At 34.6% G+C, this 14,503-nt stretch overlaps 1 protein-coding gene across 1 annotated transcript; it reads right to left on the reverse strand.

The window, feature by feature from the left end:
• Positions 1-416: 416 nt before the first annotated feature.
• Positions 417-14,096, reverse strand: LOC131841046 (somatostatin receptor type 2). Its single transcript, XM_059189280.1, has 3 exons — positions 14,059-14,096; positions 6,009-6,071; positions 417-2,162 (listed from the first exon to the last, which is right to left on the reverse strand). Exon 3 carries the CDS (start codon positions 2,101-2,103, stop codon positions 853-855), a length of 1,251 nt encoding a protein of 416 aa, XP_059045263.1. The 5' UTR covers positions 2,104-2,162; positions 6,009-6,071; positions 14,059-14,096; the 3' UTR covers positions 417-852.
• Between the last annotated feature and the right edge of the window lie 407 nt (positions 14,097-14,503).

A 14,503-nucleotide genomic window follows, 5' to 3' on the forward strand; every position in this document is an offset into this window, starting at 1 on the left:
GACCCATAACACAAGTTTTAGATAGCTTAACTTGGTTCTAGATGGCGCTGTGTGAATTGTCCTGAGATTATTATTATTAAGTATTTTTTTCAAGAAATATATTATTTCATTTCTCATTTTGAATATTATATTTTGATACCAAAATGAGTTACATATACATTGGAAGAACTCCAAAATGTTGTTCAGTTTTGACTTTAACAATAATCATGATTAATTGTCTAATTCTATCAAAACGTTCAGATTTTTTTACATTATGAAGGACTAAAGAGAAACTGTCTACATATGTAATAATATTCAATTACAGATTTCTTCTACACGTTACTGAAACAAAGCCTTATACTCGTAACTTGCTGAAATGTGACGTGGAAGGTTCCGCAAATGAAAAAAATAAGTACACACATATCACGAACGTAATTTTATTACAACTCTCACATTATGACAAATTGTATGAATATTTACACGATATGTACATTTTTACAGAATAATTACTGGTATACAAACAGTAAACTTACAGTCGCTAGGCGATAAAAAAATTATACTTTAATAAATTCATTGTTACAACCCTAGATCATACACTCCAAAAATTTTGTACACAATAAGAAAAAATAAACAAATTACTGCAAATTTCATACCAGGAATAATTCGTCGTTTATCTAAAAATGGATATACTAGTCAATGATACCTCTCCTATATCATCTCCGACAGCCAGAGCAAGACAGGGCTCGTGTCTCACTCAGCTGTCAGCCACACCATCTAATACATACTTAGACAGTCTTAATCAATAGACACTATAAGGGTGTCTTCTTCCAGCATCACGCTGGAGGGCTTACGATCATGGCCCGAAGCCTTCACTCAAAGCCTCGAATGAGACAGACCATTTGGTGCTATAAGAGGGGCGAGGGTTGCTGGACGAGCCTCGAGTGGTACTGCCTCGCTTGCTGCTATCGATCGTGACGTCAGCGCAGTCGAGGCCTCTGATCGTGACCCTCCAGCAATTCCACAAGTCGCCGCAGACAACCCCTTCTCTGCTGCAGATCTGGCTTGGGCTCGTGCAGCCCCTCCTCCTCGTTTCCGTGGTATAACACTGTTCTCTACGTGAAGAGCAGCGTTAACATCTTTTCCTGCTGCACAAGTACACGCCTTCAAGAAACTCTTCTTGAAGTTATCAGACAGAAAAGCGTAAAGAATCGGATTCATCGCCGAATTGCTGTAGCTGAAGCAGGCTGCCACGAGGAAAACGGTAATAGTGATTCGACTGGCACATTCCGTAGGTGGAGAGTAAATCAAGGAAACCTGAAATGCCCAATACGGCAACCAGCATAAAACATACACCGCAATCACAGTCAACACGAGCTTGGTCACTTTTCTATGAGATCTCTTTTTCTCTTTAGATTTATTCTTTGGTCCCACAGTCTTCAGTTTACGAATAACGAGGCAATAAAAGATGAAGATCAGACATAATGGAACAGCAAATCCTAAAGCAAATGAATACAAAGTAAAAGTGGTTTGACCTTTACTAGATTCTTTTTCTGGCCAAACAATGTTGCACGACAATCCATTTTCTGTTGGTATCAGAGTAGTGTACATGAATATTGGTGTCATAACGAGAGCAGAGGCTGTCCAAGCCGCAGCAGATACGACACGTGATACAAAAGGCGTCCGCAGTTGAGGTGCAGCTATCGGATGACACACAGCTATGTATCTATCTGCACTCATTATGCAAAGGAATATACTGCTGGTGAACTGATTTATTCCGGTTGATATCATATAAGCCTTGCACATGAAGCGGCCAAACGGCCAAGAGCGGAGAGACATCGTGATGATCAAGAACGGTATGCCAATCAGGAAGCATTCGTCTGCGATAGCAAGGTTGACTATGTACATATTGGTAACAGTTTGCATTTTGGAGTATCGGAGCACCACATAAATGACTAATGTGTTCCCGAGCAAACCCACGACGCAGACGAGAGCGTACAACACTTGTGTGACAATGTAGACGATGGGCAGGTTGTTGTTTGGGCAGTTCTCATACGTGCCATTGTATGTCCCGTTGTAGTAAGTGGAGCTGCCATTTCCGTATAATTCCACCTCTTCGAAATCCATTGTTGTAGAAATACGATCTCTTGAAGAAGGAAAGATTTCAAGACGATAGCGATGCTTACCTGAAAATAAATATAAAATGTTATTCTAGATGAAATAAATCTACTAACATTATATATATAACAGTTTGTTAAGATATTTGGATGATTGTTATAGCTTAATGTTTTAAACATATAGTACATTTGGCATATTTTTTCATAGAATAGATATTCTTATTAATATTATAAACATGAAAGTCTGTGAGTATGGATGGATGTTTGTTACTCTTTCATGCAAAAACTACCAAACGGATTTTGATGAAACTTTACAGTAATATAGCTTATATATCAGAATAACATATAGGCTAAAATTTAAAAAGATATTATGTAATTTGGGCGAAATATAATGATAAATGTCATGTAACTGTGATACGGTCGAAGTTGTCGTGTGTTCGTCACAGAGCTAATTCATTATAAATAAATCTACATTAGGTAATGTAGATTTATTAGGTAGTATAAGTTAATAATGTAGATGTAACCTATAGTACAATGAGAGGCACTGGCAATTTTTATATTCGTTTATCCATATTTAAAATATGAGAGTTCTTTTTATACAATTTGTTTTATATTCCTTCTGTCATTGCGCTCTGCAATAATAAACAATTTTCATTAATTTTATTAGAAATTCTATAAATATATATAAAGGACATCGTAGATATATCATATGATATATCTAAATATATATAACTCAAAGGTGATTGACTGACATAGTGATCTATCAACGCACAGCCCAAACCACTAGACGGATCGGACTGAAATTTGGCATGCAGGTAGATGTTATGACGTAGACATCCGCTAAGAAAGGATTTTGATTAATTCTACCCCCAAGGGGATAAAATAGGGGATGAAAGTTTGTATGAAACTTTGTCAGTTTTAAACCGATCGGGCTGAAACTTTGATTGCATAAAGCTACTATGACGATGCCCTAAGAAAGAATTTTGATAAATTACTGCCCTGAAGGGAAAAAATAGGGGATGAAAGTTTATATAAATCTTAGATTTTCGACTGATTGAACTTAAAGAAATTAAAGATTGGAGCTACTATGATGAAGACGTTCGCTTAAATAGGATTTTGATAAATTAAACCCCCATGGGGATAAAATAAGGGATAATGCAGGATGTAAATGTTTTAACCTATCAGTACCTAATGGAACGAATAAATTAAGACGAACAAAATAATTTTTAGTTCTTTAGGCTACTTTTATTTTAGAAAAATAAAGTTAAATTCCACGCGGACGAAGTCGCGGGAACAGCTAGTGTAATATAAATTGGTGTTAGGAACTTTTTGAATTTCCATATTCAGTAGATCTCATGGGTCAAAGCAAAAGTTGTCATGGGCTTGAACAGTTCATATTTTTTGGCGTTGGTTTGTTTCCGAGACTTTGTTGTTTTTGAGAACGAGTTGGTTTGTCCGAGTTTGTTGTTTTGAGAACTTGGAAGGCGCCACATTCTTCTAGTGAGTTACTGAGTCTGATATTCGATAATTTTATTTCATATACGGAATTACTATGTTATATTTAATTGAATAATAACAATAAACTCTGAAAATAATGTATTTCCCTTAATCATGTTACATATTAATTGTTTTATATCTTTCTGATAACCGATTTTATTTATTACTAGCTATTCCCGTGACTTCGTCTGCGTGAAATTTAACTTAAACTTTATTTTTCTAAAATAAAAATAGTCTAAGTTACTCCTTATTACATCAGCTACCTGACAAAAAAAGTCCCGTCAAAATCTGTCAAGCCATTTCAAAGATTAGTCGGAACCACAGATAACATAATCGGAACAAATAGACAGACAAAAATTGTAAAGAAAATATTTTATTCTAGAAATAATCTTTATTCAAATAAACTCATTACAAGCACTTTTGAATAGTCATATTTTGATTCTACCACTCATTCGGAATGCAGATTCATCACAAGAAGAATGAGCAAGAAACTTGTGTGTTTGTTGTTTATAACAGACTCTGGTATTTCGTTGTAAAATATTTCTAGGTATATATTTTATAGGTGAACCATGGAACGCGTCTGTCTGTCTGTAAGCGGCCATTTGTCATGAAAAAAAATATGATGACTATTGAACAGTGCTTCAATGTGAGTTTATTTGAATAAATGATTTTCTATTCTATTCTACTTTACTCTATTCTATTCTATTCTATTCCTATGTTAATTACTCAAATATCTGTATAATTTATTTATTAGAAAACCAATAGCTTACAATCTAATACATTAATCAACAGTACATATCTAGAGAAAGCCAATAACAGGTTTTCAATGACTTAGCAAAAGAAAATAAAACAGAACGTGGCAAACAGAATAAGGAATAATTTAAGGGGGTCTTTATGTGATGGGTTGAAAAAATCGTTTTTTTTTTTTTTTTCATAAATTGCTCCCTTAACATGTATAGAATACGGTAGTAAAGCGATTTTAGAAAATTCGAAGTCGTTTTAAAGATACAGCAGGTAAAAGAAAGAGCGGTTCGGAGCGGTGAGTAGGCAGTTAGAGACCGGGCCTATTGTGTACCGTCGGCTTTATACCTGGCCTCACTTTTATTAATATATTTGTTTATACAAGTTTAGACACGTTTCTATATATGTTATAATATTTTACAAAATTCTACGGATTAGCAATTCGACGCCATCCAGATTCGCTTGAAGATATGAGAAAGGAAGTTTGGGCAACGTACTATCACAAATGTTCTTCTGATGAAAACCCTCAGCATCAATTTTGTCCAGAAGGCGAAGACAGTTATGTAAATAACAAATATAATGAACTGGACCAATTTCATCACGATAAACCACCTCTGATTCCGCAAGTCCAAGAAGCTATCAAACCGGTTTTCGAAGATTTATCGAAAGACGAATTATTAATTCGTTGTTTAGGAGCAGAGACACAAAACAATAACGAATTGAATTCTTTGATTTGGACTTTCGCTCCTAAACATCTTCATTCTGGTCCCAAAGTTGTTGAAATTGCTAGCAACTTAGCAGTTATTATCTTTAATGAAGGTTTTCAAGGTATTTTAAAAGTTATGTCGATTATGGGAAAAATGAAGCCCAAGCGTATGTTGAGAAACGGTAAGTGATGTCGTTAAACAAGCCAGGATTGACTCAAGAGCTGAACAATCTGCTTTAAAAGAGTTTCACGAGGAAGAGGAAGGAATACTCTATGGACCAGGCATCGCCGATTGAGAGTAAGTTGATATTTTAATAGTTTTTAACGGACTTGAAACTTTAAACGCGTTTTTCTCAAAACTGTGTTTTTCAAACTTTCCTCCATTGTATCTCAGAAACGGCTGGACCGAATTATTTGAAATTTACAGGGCACACTCAATATATGTAAACGCATGGAATGAACTATTATCAATCGAAAATTTTCAAAACTTCGATTTTTTTATAGCAAAAGACAAAAAAAAAAACGCCTAATTTGCAACTTTTATTTCAAATGTCTATCAAAAATCCAATTTTTTTTATATTCATTTGATTATAGGTCATTCCGTGCTTTTAAGCCTACAAATTAAAACGCCGTTTTTTTTTTTTTCAGATAAGCCGATCAGCCGGAATCGTGGAGTAAGTGGGAGCTCTTTTTTTCGAGGCGGGGGTGTTCAGAGCGCTGTAACTCTAGTTTGACTGAATATTTTTAGCTGAAATTTTATATTTATACTGTCCAAATATGTGTTAATAAATGATAAAAAACTTGAAGCTCTAAATATTTACTGGTCGTAGAAAAAATATCCTAAAATATCCCTAAAAAACAGGCCGTCACATAGGAAGATTTAAAAGTACAAATCAAATATTTTAAATTTCACAATATATAAAACTAATAGAACAATTTAAGATAAAATTCAATAATAGGTGTGCACTTACATTTTGTATCAAGAGTAGTTACGTGAATAATCGTCGTCCGAACTAATAGCGATGTACTCGTATCTGAAACAATAACAATAGAAATATAATCTTTATAGATATACCATACCAACGGGAGAATAGAAAACGTGTAGCGCCGTGGGCGAAGCCGTGTTATTTTCTCGTTACTCGTTATCCATACGTCTATACATATAAATAAAATTGGAGTGTCTGTTTATAATATTGAAATAACCGTTTTTTACTACATACATATGAATATAAATACGGTACATAAAACAAAATAACATTTTATACGATTTTTGTCTGTCTGTCTGTCTGTCTGTCTGTCTGTTTGTTCCGGATAATCTATGAAATGGCTGGACCGATTTTGATGGGACTTTTATTGGCAGGTAGCTGATGTAATAAGGAGTAACTTAAGTTACTTTTATTTAAAAAAAATAAAGTTAAATTCCACGCGAACGAAGTCGCGGGTACAGCTAGTTAATAAATAAAATTGAAGCTAGTTTATTTATGTAGTATATTATGTATGTGGTGGGCCGGGTCAATGTGCTTCCTCAAATATGGTAGAGTAATGACGGCTGGCTCATCCGTCATACTCGTGAACGGGTGCTGCTTGTGGGGACTGGTCTGTTTAGGTTGCGAACACTGATTAGATTTTTTGTATTTTGCAATAGTATATGCTGGTGGTCACTCTATTCTCCCAAATTTGAATTTTAATGACTGTGTATTATTGTAAACATGTACAACATTTATTTGAAAAGAATACGAGCTGAGTTTCTTGTCAGTTCTTCTCATCTCGAAATCATTCCGAACTGACGGTGGATTTGACATATCATAAGAGTCTGTAATAGACCTACATGAATAAAGATATTTTAAATTTGAATTTGAATTTTATGCTTCAACTTAACCAAACCTTGTTATATGCACGTACTACGTAATAATACGTTACTAGTAAGAAACTGAACTATTTAAGCAGGGGCGTATCTACCTGAAGGCTTTTTGGGCTACAGCCCAGGGCCCCGAGGATACAAAGGGCCCCAATCACCGCTGAAAACATATTTAGAATATAAAAAAAATATCTAGAATGTTAAAAAACCTATCATAAGGTTGGCAACCCTGAGATCAATCAACCTATCCAAGTGCACGTCAATCGAAAGGAACGGGGAATTTCTGGTCGCTTGCTTTTGGTCAATATATTTTTTTAGTTGAGTAATACAATTAGACACCTAAGTAGATTTAGTCCAGGGCCCCACAAACTCACGATCCGCCCCTGTATTTATATATAATCACTAACGTTGAATTAAGGTACTAATATTAAAATTACGATTTTGGCACCTGCCGTCCTTCTTCAATTCATACCTCGGCTGTTTACCTTAAAACTATGGGAGAAAATAGCACGTTGTTTAAATAGCCATCAATCGACCATCGCTGATAGATTTAGAAGCAGTCTATGTGCTCCCAGTTTTAAATATCCCATGCTTTGTTATAGATAAACAAATGATGGGGAACTACGCAACTGCTATGATTAGAATACGTTCTTAGAGGTTGACTAATACGGTCCTTCATTTGACGACATTTTATGTACTTAAGAATACTAGAATACATGAATTCATGATATTAAATAAGTGTTATAAAGTTCTGTTATTGGCATTGATATTAATTATAATATTGTTCATTACTATTTAATACAATTTGGTGATAGCACTAAACTAAATTTTATGTAAGTAATAAACATTAGAATATGTGTATTCATCATAGATCATCATTCATCATCATCAGAAATAATTATAATTTTATATTGCTGACATTGATATTAATTATAATTATCTTTTTATTACTATTTAATATATTTTGGCGATAACACGAGACCAAATTTTATGTTGTTAAGAATATTAGAATACATGAATTCATGACATTAAAGAAATCAATATAATTTTCCATCGTTGATATTAATATTATTTACATATATTTTTATTAATATTTAGAAATATAAATAGAAATAATCTTTATTCAAATAAACTCATTACAAGCACTTTTGAATAGTCATATTTTGATTCTACCACTCATTCGGAATGCAGATTCATCACAAGAAGAATGAGCAAGAAACTTGTGTGTTGCTCTTTTTAATAGATGTTTTTGTTATATAAATAATTACAGTATAACAAGTAAGCGATATGCGATAATCAACATAGAAATCGCTACGCACTCATTATTAGTGTAATCAGATAATATTGTCAGTGCTATGGATTTAAAGTTTTTCTATAAAAACATTATTATCGTTAACAAATTCTTCAATTTTATAGTAAGCTTTTAAGTAGGTAGTTAAGAATACTATTATAGAATACATGAATACGTTCTATGTAGTTTTTTTTTTATAAATGATAATGCACCTGTCTGCGCTAACGGTTTACACTGGCGGGGCACCAGTGGAGGATAATAAGATGAACATGAGATCAGGTCAGTTAGCCCATTGTAACAAATTCACCAGGAATTTATCTTGATGGTTTCCAGGGAGAACCGCGTGGAGGTCAACCTGACATGGTTAATTAGGTATATCTTATGCGGCTTTACTTTTGTTTCTTTCCTTTCTTAGTGGAAAGCTACGTCATAGTAGCTTTATGCATGCAAAGTCTCAGCCCGATTGGTTTAAAATTGACAAAGTTTCATACAAATTTCATCCTTTATAATATCGCCTTAGGGGTGGAATTTATCAAAATCCTTTCTTAGGGGATGCCTACGTCATGGTAGCTTTATGCACGCACGTCTCAGCCCGATCGATTTAAAATTGACAAAGTTTCATACAAATTTTCCCCTTGGGGGTAGAATTAATCAAAATCCTTTCTTAGTGGATGCCTACGTCATAACATCTACCTGCATGCTAAATTTCAGCCCGATCCGTCCAGTGGTTTGGGCTGTGCGTTGATAGATCACTATGTCCGTCAGTCACCTTTGAGTTATATATATATATATATTTTTAAATGTAATTCTATGGCTACCATTAGCCATAGAATTATCGCCATAGAATTATCGATCGCAAACAGCTTGGAACTGTATGGACAACTTTTCTAACAATACAGTAATTGAAAACCAATTTTTTGACATTTAAACTACGTAATTATATATTAATTAAAAGACTTTCTTCACAAAGTTAAATATAAATATTTGCTTAGTGTAATATTAATTTTCTTTCGCCCGTTATTATAAGAGAGTTAAGAGAACTTAGGCTAATTACTATGTAACAAATTTAAGGAATTAATTAAACTAGATCTAAGTCCCGACTAAAATTAAACAAAATGTCCTAAGATTCAACTTCAATATCTTTATAACTTTTATTATTTTTGTTCACTTTTCATTGTTAGTTTATTATTAGGAGTGGCGTAGCTACCTAGGGCCTTGGCGAGGCAGTGCCCCGGGGCCCTCAAGCTCAGGGGACCTCGAACTCTTAGCAGATAATCTCGATCGATTTGAACTTTTGAAAATTTCTCCCATTTTCAAAATAAACATGACAGATTGCAACCTGATGATGATGATTTTATCATAGCAACTCATTTGAGAGAAATTCGAAAGTTATACCTTCGGAATTCCGCTAAATTCTTTCTGTGGGTTGGCAGTATTGTCAATTTGACGGATAGCGATATGTGAGTTGTAATAAAACTGTAATATACTTGTAGTTTCGATAAAACTATAATTGACTGGTAGAAAATGCCATTAGGTGTTAAATATTATATATTACTAGTTGTACACGCGACTTCGTCCGCGTGGAATTATGCAACATTACTTTATTTTTCTAAAATAAAAGTAGCCTAAGTTACTCCTTATTACATCAGCAACCTGCTAACATAAGTCCCATCAAAATCGGTTCAACCATTTCAGAGATTAGCGGGAACAAACAGACAGACAGACAAAAATTGTAAAAAATGTTATTTTAATGCATATTTATATTCATATGCATGTAGTAAAAAACGATTATTTCCACATTACAAACAGACACTCCAATTTTATTTCTATATTCAATCATATTATATTGTAATCTACTACCATTATTAAAATAGTAATTACAAGTAGAATTAAATTAAATTATTAGTTGTAGAGATCGGCTTCATTATATCAGATTTATCTCTTTGTAGAGACTATAAATAGGTCCAGTCTTTCACTGGCGGTAATGAACCCAATATCACCAGGGAAACGTATCTATAGGGATGAGATTACATTTTCGACGAGAGCAACGCCAGGGTTACCGACAGTGCAAGATGTATGTAACTTCGTCCATGGTCTTACAACATTGGTCCGATGCCATGGATGAAGGTAATCTTTATAATAATAATAAATGATGTGATGGGTGATGTTCACCGAAATCATTCCAATCGTTATGTCGGTGAACGGTCTTATCCCAACCAGTCTGGAACAACATCTCAGACGGTTGGGATTCCGAGGCGGCTCACTCCCGGGAAAGATTTTTTTTTCTGACTACTCTAATGCTGTTGGCCGTAGCTGACCTTTACAGCTTCACCGGACGTTAGGAGGCGAGTGCAGATGGCACTCCAAACCCGCGGAAGGACTTATGGAGCGGCTGAAGGCCAACTCCTGCCTGACGGATACGACTTTAGTCTGAGGACACCACTAGGGGTTCGAACCTCAGGTCGTCGTAATTTTGAACCCCGTTTGAATTGGACGGGGGATCGATCGGAGGGGCGCCCGGGGGCGCCGGTGTGGAGCGCCCGGGCGCGCGCAGGCGCCCGGTTGAATGCGCGATATTGTGTGTTTGAGGTCGTCGTCTTCGCCGGCGAGGACGGTGTCTTGTGTGTGTGTAAAAGTGTGGTCGGGGTGGGTGGAAAGATGCAGAAAGCGGTGCTCTTAGATTCTGCCCGCATTGTACGCTGGTTTCTCTCCCTGGGGCCCTGAACCCCGGCCGACTATGGTTCTGCCGAGGGGTAAGTTGCCATCTCCTCTCCTTAGGAGGGGGGATGAGAATTTTTGTAAAATAATAATAATAGAAAGAATACCACACTCACACATACACACACGCGCTCATATGTACCTACACATGCTCACACACACGCACGCGAACACACACACACACACTGCACTTACTTGGTTTCGGCCCATAAGTGTGGAAAAAAAAAACTAGCAAAAACTGAGGGATTGAGACGATGGAAACAATAAAATATTATATTATTATATATATAATTAATATTCTCTCAGCTTTTGCTAGTATTAAGGGATACAAAAAAAAATATGACAATTCAAAGATCCTTATCAAGATATAAAAGATATGTTTCTACTCAATAAAAATAAATAATTACTTAAATAATAAAAAAAAAAATTGCATTTGAAATATTTAATCGAAAAAGTATTTGCCTTTTGTATTTAAATGCATTATTTAAACTATTTTATACATCTCTGCTTCATTACATAGTATAAAACTAAGTAGCTGTCACTTTCTGTCCGTCTCTATGTATGCTTAAATCTTTAAAACTACGCAACGGATTTTGAAGCGGTTTTTTTAATAGATAGAGTGTTTCAAGAGGAAGGGTAACATATAATACATGTACACCCGTGCGAAGCCGGGTCGAGTAGCTAGTAAATGATACGATGATGCGATAGGAGAATCAAATTCAGTATTTATGATATTATTGACGGCCTCGATGGTACAGCGGATTAGCACACCGCCTTACTTCCAATGGTCGCGGGTTCGATTCTTCGCACGGTACAAACATTTGTATTCATGAGTATGATTGTTTTTATCGGCCTGGGTGTTTTCTATGTATAATATTTATTTATTTGAAACAGAAAACATGTGTACCAATTCTCTGAAGAAACAATGACTTTCACAGTATAAAACTGTGTTTCGAACATCGACGTCCTCCACAGAGTTTATATAATTCCAAAAAAATCATGCTATGACGTTACCCACAGCACGTTTGTCTAATAAAATGTACAAAAAATTTAAATTTACCAAAACAAAGAAAATTTAACTTACAAACAAAAAGAAACAAAATATAAAAAAAAGTACAAGAACAAAACCATATATGTATTTATGTATGTATTTACAAAAAAAAATATCTATGTATTTATATCAGTATAGTACCCATAACACAAGCTTTAGCTAGCTTAACTTGGGTCTAGATGGCGCTGTGTGAATTCTCCTGAGATTTTTTTTTATTAATAATATTTTCTTGCCAACCCTGCCCAAGCAACAGAATATTATTGTTAGTACTCGAACATAATTAGTGTTTTCCTCAACTAGGTTCATGTTACATGAGTTTTTATAGAATGTACACGTGCGGCGGGAAATCTATTGGAATTACGAAGCCTGATGTGAGCTGCTCAGCATTGTAATGTGCTTTCTTTAGCATTTAATCACGAAATTGGATCTTAAATGGAATTCCAATTCATACGGTTGTAATCATTCATAAATAATGGCTAATGGAATTATATTCCTTACTAGCTGTACACGCGACTTCGTCCGCGTGGAATTATACTTTATGTATGCATAGTTTAATAATATATGTATAACATAACACATCACATCATGTTTAATCTATTTATATATTGTACTAGCTTTTGCCGGCGGCTTCGCTCGCGTTAATTTATCCCCTTGGGGGTAGAATTAATCAAAATCCTTTCTTAGTGGATGCCTATGCCTATGCCTATAACATCTACCTGCATGCCAAATTTCAGCCCGATCCGTCCAGTGGTTTGGGCTGTGCGTTGATAGATCACTATGTCAGTCACCTTTGAGTTATATATATAGATAATGCTTTGTAATTGTATAATTATTTAAGAGCTCGAAGAGTAATATATAAACATTGACGTATATATGTATGTGAGTATGTATTTAATTATAGGAGCCAACAGAATATCAGCGCTGCAGAGTTATCTGTAGCTTCATGCTGAGCTGGTTGCCTCTTCATCATTGCGACACATAAAGCCACCTCCATTTTTTATTTTTTAATATTATATTCCTGCATTTTTAATTTGTAAATTTAATTTCTATTTATAAAATGTATCTCATGTATGCTATATTTTTGTAATTGTTGCATAAAGCATTTATCTATCTATCTATTTTTCTAAAATAAAACCTAAGTTACTCCTTATTACATCAGCTATCTGCCAAAAAAAGTCCCGTCAAAATCAGTCCAGCCATTTCAGAGATCAGCCGGAACAAACAGACCGACAGACAGACAGATAAAAATTGTAAAAAATGTTATTTTGGTGTATGTACCGTATTTATATTCATATGTATGTAGTAAAAAACGGTTATTTCAATATTACAAACAGACACTCCAATTTTATTGATATGTATAGATTGTTGTAATAGTATCAAATTGTAAGTAACGAGATTTTTTTCTGTAGCCAGCCAGTTACAATACCTACTAGACTAAGTGTTGTTATTAGGGAGTGCTTGTTGTAACTGGCTAATGAAGAAATGTTTTATATTCTAAATTTGTATTTAAATTTATAGTTCTTTTATATTACATTCTTGTTTTTGATACTTCAAGTCCTTTTTTCTATTCCTAATTGTCAGTAATCTATATTAATATATTTTCTCCGTTTACCTAGTCTTTTTTTTATAACTACAACACGTATGTTGATAATATTGGCTGGATGGGGGGAGGGGACTGTTAGTAATGTGGATTCATAACCCCATTGCTAGCAATGTACCATGTCAGGTTACACGCGGTTCCCCTTGTTAAACCATCGTGTTAAATTCCTGGTGCACTACGGGCTAACTGACCTGACCTCATGCTCATCTTATCATCCTCCACTGGTGCCCCGCCAGCATAAACCGTTAGTGCAAGCACCATTCCATTATCAACCCTCAAAAAAAAATATTGGCTGGAAAGGTTATAGACATTTTATTATCAACAGTGCTTAATTCTGATCACCACGAAATATTTTTAGACTAGACAACTTATCTGAGTACATAGATATATATATAAGATATCCAATATATTTGATTACAGAGTAGTTAACTTTACTTATATTTATATCGACATAGATATATATGCCCTGTCTAAAGACGGAGAGAAAAAACTGCAATACGTACCTACCTGTAAGGCAACGCCGCTAGAAGTGTCATCATTAGAAACTGTAACAAAAGAAAATTAAATGATTATATAATGACTCGGTTTAAAAAATAAAAGCAGACATGTTGTAATAATAATAATAATTCTGGACAATTCACACAGCGCCATCTAGTCCCAAGATAAGCAGAGCCTGTGCTATGGGAACTAGGCAACTGATGTAAACACTTAGATAAGATGTTCGTCTATGGGAACTAGACAACACTTAGATATATTTTTTTATATACATCTATACATATAAATAAAATTGGAGTATCTGTTTGTAATATTGAAATAACCGTTTTTTATTACATGTATATGAATATATAATATATACGGTACATATACCAAAATAACATTTTTTATAATTTTTGTCTGTCTGTCTGCCGGTCTGTTTGTTCCGGCTAATCTCTGAAATGGCTGGACCGA

Source organism: Achroia grisella, unplaced genomic scaffold (assembly GCF_030625045.1).
Source record: "Achroia grisella isolate CSIRO2021 unplaced genomic scaffold, CSIRO_AGI_Agris_v1 utg157, whole genome shotgun sequence".
NCBI lineage: Eukaryota > Metazoa > Arthropoda > Insecta > Lepidoptera > Pyralidae > Achroia > Achroia grisella.

Excerpts from the sequence above, each read along its gene's own strand:
- LOC131841046 (XM_059189280.1), bottom strand. The coding sequence starts at position 2,103 with ATGGATTTCGAAGAGGTGGAATTATACGGAAATGGCAGCTCCACTTAC.